We start from the raw sequence: 16092 nt of genomic DNA on the forward strand, positions 1-16092 counted from the left end.
AAATTGTTTAACATGGAAAAGTTCTGTGGCGTTAATCGTTTGGGTTGTTACAGGGTTTTCTCTGGCTCTGAGATATTTTCAAACATCTACAACCGATTGATTAGGCCTCTCAGTTAAAAACCACCTAGATACCCATCTTACAATCATTTGGAGAGCCCCAACAGAAGCAGGTAGAAAAGAGTTTCCAAGATTACCAATGTCTTAGTGATCATTGCATACTTCTGACTTATTTTTGCCACATGAATACAAGGATAGATTGGTAATGAAGGATTTCCCAAATATCTGCATATCCAAAACAGTAAAGGTGGGATATAAATCTAAAAAATAAAAATAGTACCAAGGTGGATTAAGATGCTACAACTTGAATTATACTTAAGTCATAGAGAATTGTCAAATGGTACAGGATCGGCTTGAGCAGGGGGTTGGACTAGAAGACTTCCAAGGTCCTTTCCAGCTCTATTCTGAACTGAATGGATTCTACATTGCTTTTTTTCTCAAGGGTGGTAAACAGTAGATACTAAGGGAAAAGTTGACAGAGCATCATTAAAATGCTGTCTGCCACTCAGTGTGTGTCCATTAAACAGTTTCAGGACCATTATCCTATCCTGCACATAACAAATTTGGAATGTTTATGTAGATTGGGTCTTGTACTGCTTTTTTTTTCAGATTTGCAGCTTATTTTTTTATTTTAAAATATATTGGAAAGCAGAACCAAGAGAGTAAAGAAATAAAGGAGGAAAAATAGAAATAAAATCATGCACTATACAAAACTGAGTAAAACCTTAGTAACATTAGATTAATACTGCATATAAAAGTGATCTTGCATCAATTTAGCACTTGAAACCACTATTGGTCAAGGCACCAGGCTAGAAAGCAAGGAGACTGAATTCTAGTCCTGTGATAAGCATGAAAAAATTAGCTGGGTGACTTTGGACCAATTACTTTCAGTCAAACTAATCTCACACAGTTGCTTTGAGGGAAATAGGAATGGGTGTCAGGTATGGTCACTACTTTGAGTTATTTATAAAATCAAGGTGGAGTTAAATCTAAAACTATGATAAGAAACATCAGTATCAATAATTAATGGTCTATCTTATCAGGCAAGATGGATAGGTTGCACGTTTTCTGGAAATCCGTCCATACTCCCGCACCATTGGAAGATCATTCCCAAAGTGACCGAGAAGAGTTTCCCGCAGGCCCGGATGACTACCTGTCTATCATGCCACGATCGACAAAACGTTCCCCCTCTCGCTCCTGCTACACTACAGTAATTGGCAGGTGAACATTTCAGTAGCCCCGCCTCTTTTTTAAGAGAATGCGCACGCGTGCTTTTGCGCCGCGAGGGAATCTTTAGTTTCCACCGGAGGAACTGCGCGTGCGTGAGCGCGAGAGCCTTGCATAGAATTTCAGCGCGTTTCTGTCGCTGAAGGAAGAAGTAGAGATTCATCGACGGAAGGCGAGCGGAGGAGGAGCCGCCGCTTGTTTCGGGCCTTGGGACGGAGGTGGCTGAAGCGGGTACCCGGGCAAAAGCTTTGGTATGAGGAGGAGGCGGCGGCGGCGGCGGAGGTGGCTGCTGTGAGGGCGAAAGGAAGAAGAGCGGAGCCGGAGGAGAAGGGAGGAGAGCCGAGCGACGGTCGCGCCTCTCCCAGCCCAGCCGCCCCGAACGCCAAAATGGGTAAGGGACACGGCTGGTCCTGGCGGAGGGTCGAAGCATCTGGTCAACCCCGCTGGATAAAAGCTGGGTGTTGACCTCAAAAGAGGAGAAAGCTCCGCGGTGCTAACGGCTTGGCCTTGTTGCTGGCTGTGCGGGAGAAACTTCTTTAATAATAATAATAATAATAATAATAATAATAATAATAATAATAATAATAATAATAAGCTTCGTACATAGGAGCGCTGACGGGAGCGATCTATAGTCCTGCCTTTGGTTAGCAGCTTTTCCTGAAGCACTCGTAAACTTCGGGAGATTCACAGAGCGCTGCTGCGAACTAATGGTTTTGTCTGACAACCTTCTGTTTTTAATCGCAATCCAGCGTTTGAATCGTGCATGGATGGAAGATTTGCCGGCAAAGGGGTGGGTGAATGTTGCTGAATATTTTGCTTTGTATTCAGTATATCAATGACTACTTCAGCTTCAACCACAACAATACACAAGCACACAATAGATATAAACTTAAAGTAAATCTTACCAAACTCAGTTGAAGAAAATAGGACTTCAGCAACAGAGTGGTCAATGCCTGGGAATACGTTTCCTAATTCAGTGGTTTCTTCCCCAAACCCCCATAACTTTAACCTTAGATCTCACCCCATTCGTAAGAGGTCTGTAAGGAGTGTGCATAAGCCCAACAATGTGCCTAATGTCCCTGTCCTAACAACCCCCATATTCAGTCAAGGTTTGTAGACTTGTAGCCTTAGAAAGTCTTTGGGAACTTACAGTGGGCCAGATTTGGATTTGTACTAGCATTCCAAAACCCATTAAAGATAAACTAATGCAACTATTTGTTTGGTGTTTTTAAACTTGGGAGTTGTTCTCAGTATCTTAACAGAATCAAGTTCAAGATCCTTTCACCCAGAAATGCATGCCAGGTGGTCCTCTTCTGAAGACAGAAAATATTTACTCATTTTAATGTTGAAAAAAGTTGAGTATATGAAAATCTACTCAGATCTACTGATCTACTGATATATTATAATTATCTGCCCTGTTCCACCATTCTGTACATGGGCATAGGGATATGGATGCTTCAGTGTGCAGAAGAGCAGTTTTGCTTGTTTTCATATTCTGTGGTTAAAAAAAAAATCAGTTTATAATTTTTCTTTGATGGGGACCTGTTTTATTATTGAAATGTGCAATGACCAAATGAAGTCAGATATCAGTGGTTGCTAAGGCACTCTCCTGGCACACCTGTGATAGCATTTACAATTTCCCCAAATTAACTGGAAGTAAATGACATTCTCCACATCCTGTCTAATTTTATATTATTCCTCACACTAGTTATTATTTCTAAATAAAAAAGGATTTGATTTAGTTTATACAGATGTGACTTCAGACCCAGAATGACTTTGGCTGTCCTTCTCCTTCCACATATGATCTTTAACAACCAAAACACACACACACACACACACACACACACACACACACACACACTGCATTTAGAAAGTATTCAGACCCCCTTTACTTTTGTCAATTAGTTTATGCTGCAGCCTACAGTTTCTACAATTGTTAAAATTCATTGTCTTGTTGATCTACACTCAGTACCCCATAATGACAAAGTGAAAACAGAATTTTCTGGAAATTTATTAAAAAGAACAAACTAAAATATCACACTAGAATGAGTATTCAGACTCTTCACTCAAAATTGTTTGTGGAAGCAACTTTGTCAGCAATTACAGTCCTGAGTCTTTTTGGGTACAACGCAATAAGCTTTGCATGTTTTTGCATGATTTTCTGCCATTCTTCCTTGCAAATCCTTTCAAGTTCAGTCAGGTTGAATATAGAGACAGTTGGTGGACAGCCATTTTCAGATCCCTCCAGAGATGTTCAATAAGGTTCAAATCAGGACTCTGGCTTGGCTACCTTAAGAAATTCACAGAGTAAGGGATTCCTATGTTGTCTTGGCTGTATGTTTAGGATCATTGTCATATTGGAAAGTGAACCTTTCGGCCCAGTCTGAAATCCTGAGCACTTTGGAACAAGTTTTCATTGAAAATATCCCTGTACTTTGCTCCATTCAGCTTTCTCTCAACCCTGACCAGTCCCCCAGTCCCTGCTGCTGAAAAACACTCTCACAGCATGATGCTGCCACCACCATGCTTCACTATTGGGATGATATTAGACATGCGATAAGCGGTGCCTGGTTTAGAATTGTGGCCAGACAGTTCAATCTTGGTTTATCAGACCAGAGAATCTTGTTCCTCACAGTTTGAGAGTCCTTCAGGTGCTTTTTTGCAAACTCCATGCTGATTTTCATGTGTTTTGTACTGAGGAGAGGCTTCTATCTAGCCACTCTGCCATAAAGTCCAGATCGGTGGAGAGCTGTAGTGATGGTTGTCCTTCTGGAACTCTGTCCCATCTCCACATAGGATATCTGGAACCTCAGGCAGAGTGACCATTGGGTTGTTATTACCTCTTTTACTAAAATCCTTCTCCCACTTTGCTCAATTTGACAGGAAAACCAGTTCTTGGAAGAATTCTGGTTGTGCCAAACCTCTTCCATTTGAGAATTATGGAGGCCACTGTGCTCTTAGGAACCTTCAGTGCAGCAGAAATTTTATTGTAGCCTTCCTCAGATCTGTGCCTTGTAATAATCCTGTCTCTGAGTTCTGAAGGCAGTTCCTTTGACCACATTGCTTTGCTCTGCTACACTGCTACACTCACAGTATGCATTGTCAGCTGTGAGCCTTCTGCAAAAAGGTGTGTGGCTTTCCAAATCATATCCAAACAATTTAATTTACCACAGATAGACTCCAAACAAGATACAGAAACATGTCAGCAATGATCAAGAGAACTGGGAGGCACCTGAGCTAAATTTCAAGTTGCAAGGGGTCTGAATACTTACGCCAATGTGATATTTCCTTTTTTCTATTTAATAAATTTACAGATATTTCTAAAATTTTGTTTTCACTTTGTCATTATGGAGTACTGAGTATAGATTCATGAGGGAGAAAAATTCAACAACTGTACAATCAGAGTCTGTCTATCTCCCCCTCCCCTCTCTCTCAGGTATGTTTGTTTTTTGCCTTTGACTTTACTATCCAATTAACATTTTCTTAGAGCTAGCTGATAGTAATCCACTTATTTCATAGTCAGTCCTGTACACATTCCATTTGTAAAGTTGTATTGAATTTAGTTCCAGTTTGTATCATTTAATTTTATAAATTACCTTTTGAAAAATAATGTTTGTTAGTATCAGGGCTGGTGATTGCTTAAATCTTTTCAGCCTAGCCATCTCATTAGCAAGAACTGATAACGTTTCTGCTGCTTTTACTTAGATTGGATGAGGTGATGCATTGGCTGGTGGATGGAACCTGGAGGAGGCCGGCCTGTGCGATCTAATGGGTCTTTGGGAGGTAAATGAATCATGGGGCATTGTTACCTTCCCATCAATGTGGTACCTATTTATCTACCTGAATTTGCATAGTTTTGAACTATTAGATTGGCAGTAGTGGGCAAGGAGAGGAGCTCACGTGTCACTTGGGTCTTGAATCTGGGCTGCTGGCTTTCAAGTTGACAAGCCCAGTGTCTTAACGGTTGAACCACTGCGCCACCCCTGTTAAGCAAGCATCATCTATAATTTGAGGTTTACTCTTCAAACCTAAGCATAGTTATATAAATACTTCCTTGGAAGTTGCATAGGATTACTACTGAATATGTGTATATATATATATTAGATTTCTTTTACAACCCCCGGTATGTCCAAATATGGGAGGAAGATCACTACTTCCATTCTCTGTCCTTCGGCTCGTCACAAGAGACCATCCAGGCAGAAACCCAATATTTTTACTGTTGCCTTTTTGTTACATTTTGTTGTATTTGTGCTGATAAATAAATAAAGGGAGACTAGTATAGATCTATTTCAAGCTATTTAGCTCTCATCAGCTAGCCATACCCTTACTGGGATTTGAACATGTATGTATGTATGTATGTATGTATGTATGTATGTATGTATACACACACACACACACACACACACACAAACAAACATATATATCTTGCAATCTGGCTTTTTACTATAATCACAAGAATTCTGCTGATAAATGTGTACTTTATATTTGTACTAATAGAAAATATGAATGTATAAATGTGACTATATTTCAAACATTGAATCAAAATGTTAGCAGAGGAACTCTGGCATACTTGTATGTATTCAGTGGCTTTGTATTTTAATTGAGTCTCATTGCAGATTTAGATGGTATTTCTTCCTATATTAAACCTAGTTGATACTTGGGAACTATTCAACCAAAGTTGCTTTCACTATTGCAGATAAAAATAGCAGGCTCTTCTTCCCTTTTACTCCAAAAGTATCTATCATTTTTAAATCTCTCTGATTTCCCTACTTTTAACTATTACTTTTTTGATAATTTGGGCTGAGAGTATATCTGGCCCAAAATCACCCAGTGAGCTTCTATGACCAAGGTAGACTTCAACCAATGTTCTCCTGCCTTTACTCCAATATATGAACCTCTACCAATGATTCTCAATTAAGGGATATCAACATTTGCTCTTTTTTTTCCTCTTAAGAATTTGAAAGAAAATGTACCGTAGAGTGATTTGGCCATGTAGCAGCATCTAACCACTTATGAGTTCTACGTAACTTATAGCAATTTTTGTTTAACTGCCCATATTATTGTTTTCATCAGTTTTTGTTTTCACAGCAACAGGTCTGTATAAAAGGATAGGTTCCCTATTTGCTATCTAAGATTTTTTTTTCTTTTTTAATTAAATGCAAAAAGCAAAGAAAAATAATATATAAAATGATAAAAGTAAAAAAGAAAGCAAAAAAACAAAAACACATAGAGCTTATATTTAGTTACTTACATACGTGCATGTATAAAATTGTATAATAAATATATCAATAAATGAAACCCATAATTTATTATAATCATCCATATTCTCCTGTGTGCTGCTTGGAGAGTCCAAGCATGGATTAAATTCAGTCTATTCGCCCAAGGACTGAGTTAATTTTCTTAGCCACACCTCCCCTCCTCATTGAGGACCAGTTCAAAAACTCAGTCCAGCCCAGTTTGCATGCGTTTTGGGGGAGTTCCTCAGTCCTTGGACGAATATTCTGAAACTCACCAAAATTAGTTAGCTATTTGTTATTTTTGTCATTGTTAGACAGGGAAAGAAAGCCTTTTGAAGTTACAGGGCTGACTGGAATTCGGAGTTCCCGGCTTCAATTTGCCAACGGAGCTGTGGTTCATGGGGTGCTTGTCCGGCGGCTGCTGGTGAGCGTGGGGGTCGGGTGGCAGGAGGCTTCCTTCCCCCCCCCACCCCAGCTGCACATTGACCATATTCACCCGGAGACCTCGGTGGAGGCCTGGATTGCGACAGGCAGCTCCTGTTGACTCCGATAGAGGCGCAGTGGCCATTTGCAACATGTTTTGGCACGCTTTCTAGTCTGACTGTTTACAGCTATCGCGCCTTTCTCCCTCAGCACGCAGAAGCCGCGGGGGTAGATTAGCCTTCGTTGGGGGGCGCCGGCAAGACTTTCTCCTCCACAGAAGAACAGCTGCGAGCAGCCTGGAAGAGGTTTGGCCCTCAGGTCATACTCCCGTCCCCACTGTGAGGCATGCAGTTACCACAAACACTTGACCTGGTGCCAGGCCTACTGCTTCCCAGCCTCGAAGACTAAAGGCAAGAAGTCATGGCTGAGAGAACCAAGAGGGCCCCAGAGGACAATCCGGACTCCATGGTGAAACGCAGTAGGCCAGATCCACCTGAGGTGGAACAAGGGAAAAAGAGCACTAAAGGGAAGGGGACCCCTAACCCCAGAGGTGGCAAGGCCTTATCCAAGGCCGAGGCCTGCAGACACAAGACCCTTGAGAAAACCTTTGTAAGGACCAGAAGACTGTCCATTTCTTCTGGACAGCCATCCAGGGACCCTAGCCCCTTGCCTCAACCCCAAGAGGTTTTTCCACAGGGCTCTCCAGGGCAGTGTAATTCCCCACCAGCTCTGGGGGAGGCGTTTCAGACCTCTTCACCTCAGCCTCCTTGGGATACCCAGAGTCCTCCTTGATCTAGGAGGAAATATGCCCCTTTCGCTGTAATGACCTTGAGGAGGATCCAATTCCTCCTAGACAAGCTGATGGGGGGGGGGGCTGGGGCCATCAGGAATTAATATCATGTTTCATCCAAAATAAGACCCTATCTTATATATATTTTGCCACCAAAAAAGGCACCAGGTCTTATTTTCGGGGTGGGTGTCACCCACTTGTGCATGTCACCCCCGGGCCCCTTTTCGCTGTCAGAGGCGTTCGGGAACTTCTCCAGCAGATAGTTGCAGTCAGGCCTCACACACCTCGGCCCATTTCTTCTGCAGGCATCAACACTTTCCTGACGGCCTCTGAGGCCGATAACAGAGCTCCAGATTGAGGTGGGCAAGATGTGCAAGATCTAGCTGCAACTATCCTAAAGTAAGTAGTAAGGCAGTTCCACCCCACATCCCCATCCTAGATTAATTTTAACCAGTCCACCCTGGAGTAGGTGGGGTCATAATTAGGGTTTATTTTGAGGGTAGGGCTTATATTAAGCACACATAAAAATCAAGCTAGGACTTACTTTCTGAGTAGGTTGTATTTTCAGGAAAACATGGGTATCTGTTTATGGACAGCCAAAGAAAACAAGATTGCCAAGAAGAACAGATTAAGATTAGAAATGACAACCAAATACAAGTAGAAGTTACAGCTTATATTAATAGGATGCAAACAAATTTTACTATTGTTTTTTTTTAACCTTTCCATTGTGTTCTATTTAAAGCAAAATATTTTTGATGCTTTTCAAATATAGCCATTGCATGTTTTCAAGATAGGATACAATATCATCAATATATCTTCTTGCATTTAGGCAGAGCATAATGTTTTGAATATCACTAATTGTCAGGCATGAACAATCAGATTCACACATGAAGAGTTCATTTAGCTGCCTATATACAGAAATCTTCTCAGACTGACGGTTTGCACGTGGGTAAAACTTGATAAGTTTCAGCGGCATTCAAGCATGGTAAGACTTCTTCCTCTTATGTTCAGATAGGAATATCAGACTAATTCTCCATTTGACTTCTCTCCTGTCTCTGCTAGCGTCTTTCCCACATTACCCCGCTTTCAAAATAGCCTTCCCCTTCTTTTGTGACATCCTCATTGTCTCAGTTTTCAGAAGAATTTGGGAAATGGAGCCAGTTCAAAGGAATCCACCCCCATATCTGAAGTATCCGTTGGAGCAGGTGCTGCTATCTGGAAAATATCTAGATGATCAGCATGTTCCTCTCCCATCTCTCTCAGGAAGTGAAGGCCGGAAGCGGATAGTTGGACTGCATCAACTGCCATGTCTCCCTCCAAAGGGTCCCATTCTGTCTGGTTAACTCCTTCACTTTTATTCTTTTGGCGGTTCCGGTGCATGGAAGGGAACTGGGAGTTTGGGAGGCTATCACTTTTCTGGGAAACGCTGATGGGATTGCCACACCAAGTCAGGAACATGCACATGTCTGGTATTTTCCCAGGAACATTTGAATTCAGGGAAGGGGAAATCCTTGATATCTGCTGCTATTTTAGGTCATCAAAAGTCTCTTAATGTTCTGATGTTCTTGAAAACACGCACTCATGTCCTGCTGTCTGTTTATCATGGCAAAGTACAAAACCTCCTCCCTCAAAGATGCAGCCAGGCACCACTATTCGATGAGCTTCAAATCCCTTTTTCCACTGAAAATAGCGGAATATAAAGGCACATAGTATTAGTGGAACTCCCTAGAAGTGTCAAATTTGCAGCCCATGCGCCAGATGCATCATGCACTGGTCATGCCCACCCCTACCCCGGTTTAGCAAAGGGGGAAAAGTCAAGATATGTCACATGATGACAACGTGGCACTGTGAGTTTGACACCCCTGCCCTACAGTATCCATCTAGGCCCATGAAAACTAGTCAAGAGATTGCTATTGGCAAATAAATCCTGGGGTATTGGTGCTGCCCCCAATACCTTGATAGCTGCTTCTGCAGGAACTTGCCAAAAGTTAAAGGATTGTAAAATCCTTACAGGTGTTCATTATTACACAGGTTTATGGGACACTGCATCCAGCATCAATTTATTTGAGCCTGGTACATATGTAATGTAAAGTCAAAACAAGAGAAAAAAATGCCTCGATCTTTCTTCCCTCAGGTAGAGTGGCTTAAGTCTATTTTAGCATTTCCAGATTCTTATGGTCAAATTTGACCAACACAACCCTTCTAAGAAATGTCTCTTACTGGTCAAAAGCTGTTTTAACTTCTAACAGTTCTTTATGTAAAATGTCATAATTTTTTCATGGGGAAGTGAATGCTCTGGAGTAATGATGGTTTCTCTCCCCAGGGTGGGATGGGGGGCTTCTGTAAGAGTACTGCTCCTGTAGCCATATTGAAAGCATCAATATGGACATTAAATCTCTTGAATGGGTTGGGGTATTTGAAGAAGGGGCTGTTGTTGCTGTTTTGAGTTCTTCAAACGCTGCCTGCTCTGTGCTTGTCCAAGGAAATTGAACTCTCTTTTCTTAACAGTTGAATTAGAGTTTTAACTTTATGTGCAAAGGTAGGAATAAAAGTTGTAAAAGTTCGAAAAGTGTAAAAAAACTCTGAATGTCCTTTACATTTTTGGGAGCCTGCTATGGGAACACTGTGTGCCCTTTCTGGGGATCTATTTGAACTCCATCTATGGAAATGCAATAAGCCAATAAATCTAACTGTTGCAAATACTTTGTGATCTTTTTGATCCCAGGGAATAAAAACCCAGCAAAGAGGCAATATCCCATGTCAGCTAAAGAGCCCTCAATTTTGAAGCAATATTTCAATTCTAATCTGCAAAAATATTTTATTAGACCTCCTATAGTCACCAGCTTCTTTGTCCCTAAGAAGCAAGACCCCGGTTTCCTGAACCCAATCAGTGGGGTCCCAACTACAAAGTGCTTAACGTCATAATAGTGAGAGACCATTACCTAGTACCAGTCATATTGGACTTATTGGATAGATTGCAAAGTACACATATTTACCAAGTTGATCCTTTGAAATGCATACAGTCTCATCAGAATCGAGGAGTGAGGTTGCATTTTTGGCAGCATTTGATAAGTTCAAATACACAATTTGGGTTAGTAAATTATGGTGCAATATTTTCTATATTTATAAATCAGGTTTTTTTAAAAGCATGGATTGTATGTGTGGAAAAGACTGATGCTTCCTCTTCCCCAAAGTCTGCAGAGTCTCTGTACTTAGCTAGCAACTTTGCCTCTTCATCCCAGGATTTTCTTTTGCTTGTTTCAAAGGAGCCATTGCTTATACACAATGAAGTGGGAAAAGACATAGTCTCGCAGTTTATTACAGGATTGCGCCAATCCCATTATGATTAGGATGCGAAGGTGGTGCATGCATGATATAAATAGGAAACTGTTCTATATGTTTTGCAACTGATAGTTGCAGGGGAACTATAGTTTGTGTAATTGCACTTTTTTAAAAGGCTGACCATCTATTATTTCTACTTTCATAGGAATAGTAAGCCTTATGGAATCTGCAATGTTTCAGAACTGTTGCTAATTCTATGAAATCAGCAAAGCAGTTGCTCCAGAGTCCACTAAAAGCGTTGGGTAAAGTCAGAGTAACATAAATTTTCAGCAATGTATCTTGATTCGGATAGAATCAAGTCTATTTAGTGATTGAGTAGCCCCTCCTGTGAGCTCTTGCAAGAGGGGCTCAGCACTTTCTCAACACTTTGCCTTCCTTAATTTGCATGGATTCCTCTTCTCCCAACTCAGTCTCAGCCACATGAGTGGGGAGATGGCCCAATAGTGAGACTCTGAGCTTGCTTCTTTCTGTTGCCCAAACTGGCATTGATTTTCTCCACACATAAGTCAAGGATTATATAAACCTGATCTAAATTCTGGGGAACTCCTTTTAGTGTTTAGCTCTCATCTAAACTGACCAATCAGGCTGCTTTGTTCCAATCCAGGTCTCAAATGTGCTTTTTCAAAAGGCAGCTGGGCTCTTTTTTCCTTGAGGAAAAAGAATAAAATGTTTCGCTTCTCATTCAAGAAGCTTCATTAGTTGTGATGGCAGAGGAATGGAAGGATAGGTCATGACCAGTTGTGCCTGAGATACTATAATCTTGATAAAGGTTGAATGCCATCTTGGATGGAGCATTAACCTCAGCAAGAAAATTTCTACTTTTTAAAATAACTTATAGAGGTTAAATCAAAGGTATTTTGTATTACAATTTAATTCTAATGTGTACATTTTACTTCAATCAGTAACATGCTCACAAATAAGCCCTCCTGGTCACTGCAGGGGAAATAAAACAAGGAAAGAATGATAAGACCAAAACCGTAGTAACAAAGACAAGTTTGAGAAAGGTGCAGAGAGAGAAAAGGACAAATTCATTTATTTAGTTATTGATCCAATCCTGATCCTGATACAAAGAATTATTAAAAAGACTAAGAAGTCATATTTCCATATGGATCAATGTGCAGAACTTGGTCTCGGTTTAATTTTAAAAGTGAAAAGTTTTAGGAATTGGTAAGTAATATTTTCACACATAGCACCATGTACCAATCCAAAATTGGATTCAGTATTTTTCCTCTACTGCAGCTGCTCATACTGAGCTAATAATAGCCTCTATTGAATTAAGGTTACTACATAGTGTTCATAGAATAGAACAGAACAGAACAAAGTTGGAAGGGACCTCAGAGATCTTCTAGTCCAACCCCCTTCTTAAGCAGGAAATCCTACACCACTTCAGACAAATGGTTATCCAATCTCTTCTGCTGATTTCAACTCTGACATTTGGAAAAATCCCCTGGAGAGAATATGACTAGACTTTTCTTAGAAATAGATAAAACATGTAGTACTGGCCTACTGGAAGCAAAGCATAATATATTCAATTCTCCACCCCCCCCCCCCCCCCCAAAGCAACTAACAGGTAACCTGCCAGTTATCATCCAATTAGATTTCTGAGTTTTATGCCAGGCATATTTTGAATAAACTAGAAAACTGAGAGGAAGAAACAAAACTCTTCTATCCATAGCAGGATTTCAAAAAGGATATAACACAGTAGAAGACTGAAGATTCTTATTCAGAAATATACCAATAGACAAGAAAAACAACACTGTATTTCCCTCATTGCTCTTCCTTCTGCCTTTAATTCAATTGACATGTTTCAACTTTGAGAGTTGAACTGGGACAGACCTCAATAGGCCTCTTCTTAAATTAATAATTGAATTACATATTGAAATTACAGCCAAAGTAAAAATGAGTGGGCCAGAGTTCTTGTCAGACCCTATTTAGTTGATGAGGTGAGACAAATAGATATGTTTACTTGCTCCTTTCTTATTTAACTTTTATATTAATAATATTGTAATGGCCATTGTCACATAGTTATTTTTTTCTCCCTCTCACTTAATGGTTGGAAAATTTCCAAGTTAATATATGCTGATGACATGATCCTTATTTCCTATCCAAGACTGGCTTTAGAAATTTATTGGCTAGACTAACTGATTATTGTGAAGGAGCTGAGGCCTGGAGATGGGATGAGAAGGCTTGGTCATGTACAGAAACAATCTAAGTAAATATATATTGGATTGTTTATGAATAATTCAGTCTCTTACAATATTAATGATTAAAATGTGTTAAATTTCTATAATTTCCCAGGTGCATTTAAATAAATTTGGATTAGAAGAATAAATATGTTCATTTTTTATGTACTAACATATTGACATTATGCTTTCTCTTCATATTATTCTACAAGTAGCACTTGTTTAATTTGGTTAGCACTTATCTAAAACAAATACTAATTTGTAATTTTTATTTATTTATTATTCAGATACAGGTACTGCCCATCTAACTCTCAGAATAAATATTTCACACTGTACTATAACTTTCTCATAAGTACTAATTCTCTTTTCCTCAATAATATAAAGTGGAGCATGGCTTTTAAAACATGAGAAGAATTTCCTGGACAATAGCATTCCAGCAAAAGCAGAACTATTTCCCTAGATCTTCTGAACATTTTACAAAAAAACCTGCCTTTCAGCAATATTCAATGTTGCCAAGCCTTCATTTATAGTCATTTCTTAATTAACTTTCTAAAATCATAAAGTTTTACTCTAGAAGTTGAATTAGATTATGGTATTTCATGAGTCTTATACAATACATAACACATAATCCAATTACACTACATAAGGAAATATTTTTCAAAATTACAATTTATTATGCTGATATTAATTTCAGTTTTACATGAATTAGAAGACATAAACTATCATCAAGATCAGCATTTTCTAAAAAGCATGAAATGTCAGTTAAAAAATACCATTATTGCTGTATCCTCTTTAAAATGTTTTAATTGCCTTGTGTTCCCTGTTTCTCAGAATACATTTTTAAAAGATTCCACTTCATAAACCTCAAGAGTTTCAATCAAAAAATAATAATCAAAAGTAATATCTAAATTTTCCTTTTAAATTAACTGAATATTAATTAGTTACAACTATTTTACATTTTTTACAAAGATGTACTTGTGTCTACAGGAATTTTGGTATATGGTTCTGCAGAATTTTCCTTCATGTTGTTTAACATTAAATTAAATTACTGGAAGTAATCGATCATCTGTTTGTTTGGAATGAGATATTGCTGATAGGTTGATGGCATTCAGATATACATCACTACTCTGGACCAAGTGAGTGATGATGTTGAGCTCTCTTTTTCCCTTTTATTTATACATAAACAAAACAAAGAAGAAAAATAAAATAGTAGTGAAAATTTTATACAAAATTTCAATACACAATATATTTTTTGTAATTGTCAACATATCTACATCTGAAGTAACGTATTAATAAATTACAGATAACAGTGTCTTTTACCCAATAATTGGTGCCAAAAACCTTTGATGGACTTTATTACATATGGGCTGTTGTTTAGGGAACTGGAGGTGATTGCCTTCAGGGTAGCGTGAGGTGGAGCCACCCTCAGTTCCCCAAACAACAAGCCCGTATATAACAAAGTCCACAGCATAGGAGCATACTTACAGGGCAAGGTCTAGGGTCCCAAGTCCAGTCCACTTGGCTAAGTAAGTCCACAAGGCAAACTCTAGTCCACAGGGCAAAATCAAGGCACAAGACAAAAGGCAGTTCTCAAGGCAAGGCGAAGCAAGACAAGTCAAAAGCCAAGGGAGTGTAAGCCAAAACAAACAATTGTTCCTGACAGACTAACTCCCCATGGCTTCTCCTTAAGCCATTCCACTCCAGGTATTCCTAGTGAGAAGTGGCGGGGCAACCTTCTCCCAAGTAGCCGCACAGTCCTTCACTGAGTTTGCCTACGCTTTCCGTCCAGTCGACCACTTCCCCCAACGCTTGGGAAGCCTGGGATAGCATCATCATCTGGCTCTGGCCTCTCCGAACACCCCAATGGAGCTGGGTCATCCCCATCGGACAGTCCCAGTTCCAACTCCTCCTCCAAACCGGGGAGGATGACATTAGGATTATTTTAAGTACAAAATATTAGAAATGAAATCTTGAACTGGTACCTTGAGATTGTGATGACATGGAATGGATCAAAAAAATTCAGGTGTAATTCTACCAAAACCAAATTGCTAGTGGTCAGTAGATATTTGGGCATTTTAATAGCACCAGCCCCGGAATAGTAGTTATTTTGGATGGGCTCATGCTGCTTCCACCTTACAAAAAAAGTGATTTGTTTAAGGGATCCTTTGCCCAGCTTTCATTTATGCAGCAGTTGAAGCTTAGCTGGACAGGATGATCTCAATTTTTAAATTCATATTTTGATCACCACTCAGTTGGAAATGATCTGGAAGCTACTTTTGCAAAATGTTGCATTGATTATTGGTGGGACGTTTGGGCCCAGTTCATATAGCAAGTCATTAACCCCAAATCAGAGGTGGGTTTCTACCGGTTCGGACTGGTTTAGCCAAACCAGTAGTAACTTGGCAGCCTGGGTTGCTGGAACCAGCAGCAATCCAGCCACATCCCCAAACCGATTCTTGGTTCATTTTATTTTTGGCTTCTGCACATGCACAGAAGCATTTTTTTTTACTGTGCATGCAAGCACTGCACAACCACGAGCAAATCGGCAGTAGCGGCTGCCGGAACCTACCCCTGCCCCAAAGGGTATTATAGAAAGATATTTCAGACAATATTTGCAAGAATTGAGTCTGCCTATCTGAAAGAGATCCTAAATTTTCTTCCCTCCTAAGGTTAATGAAATGTAAGAATGGCAAAACTTATATTTAATAGCTTCACTTTATGAAATGTTCTATAAACAAGTTAAAGCTATTTTATTTACTTGGGCTTTTGGTATCAGCTGACTGATTATAGGCATCCATTAAAAATGTTAACTTTTTTTATATATTGATTTGAA

General features: G+C 39.7%; 1 protein-coding gene across 3 annotated transcripts in view; it reads left to right on the forward strand.

Moving 5' to 3' along the window:
* Window positions 1-1385: 1385 nt before the first annotated feature.
* Window positions 1386-16092, forward strand: part of MAP3K3 (mitogen-activated protein kinase kinase kinase 3) — a 51665-nt gene continuing 36958 nt past the window's right edge. For all 3 annotated transcript variants that reach the window (XM_032235530.1, XM_032235532.1, XM_032235531.1), the window contains exon 1: window positions 1386-1675. In XM_032235530.1, coding sequence (XP_032091421.1) covers window positions 1672-1675 — 4 coding nt within the window. In that variant the 5' untranslated portion in view covers window positions 1386-1671. The remainder of the gene's footprint in view (window positions 1676-16092) is intronic.

This window comes from Thamnophis elegans, chromosome Z (assembly GCF_009769535.1).
Source record: "Thamnophis elegans isolate rThaEle1 chromosome Z, rThaEle1.pri, whole genome shotgun sequence".
Lineage (NCBI taxonomy): Eukaryota > Metazoa > Chordata > Lepidosauria > Squamata > Colubridae > Thamnophis > Thamnophis elegans.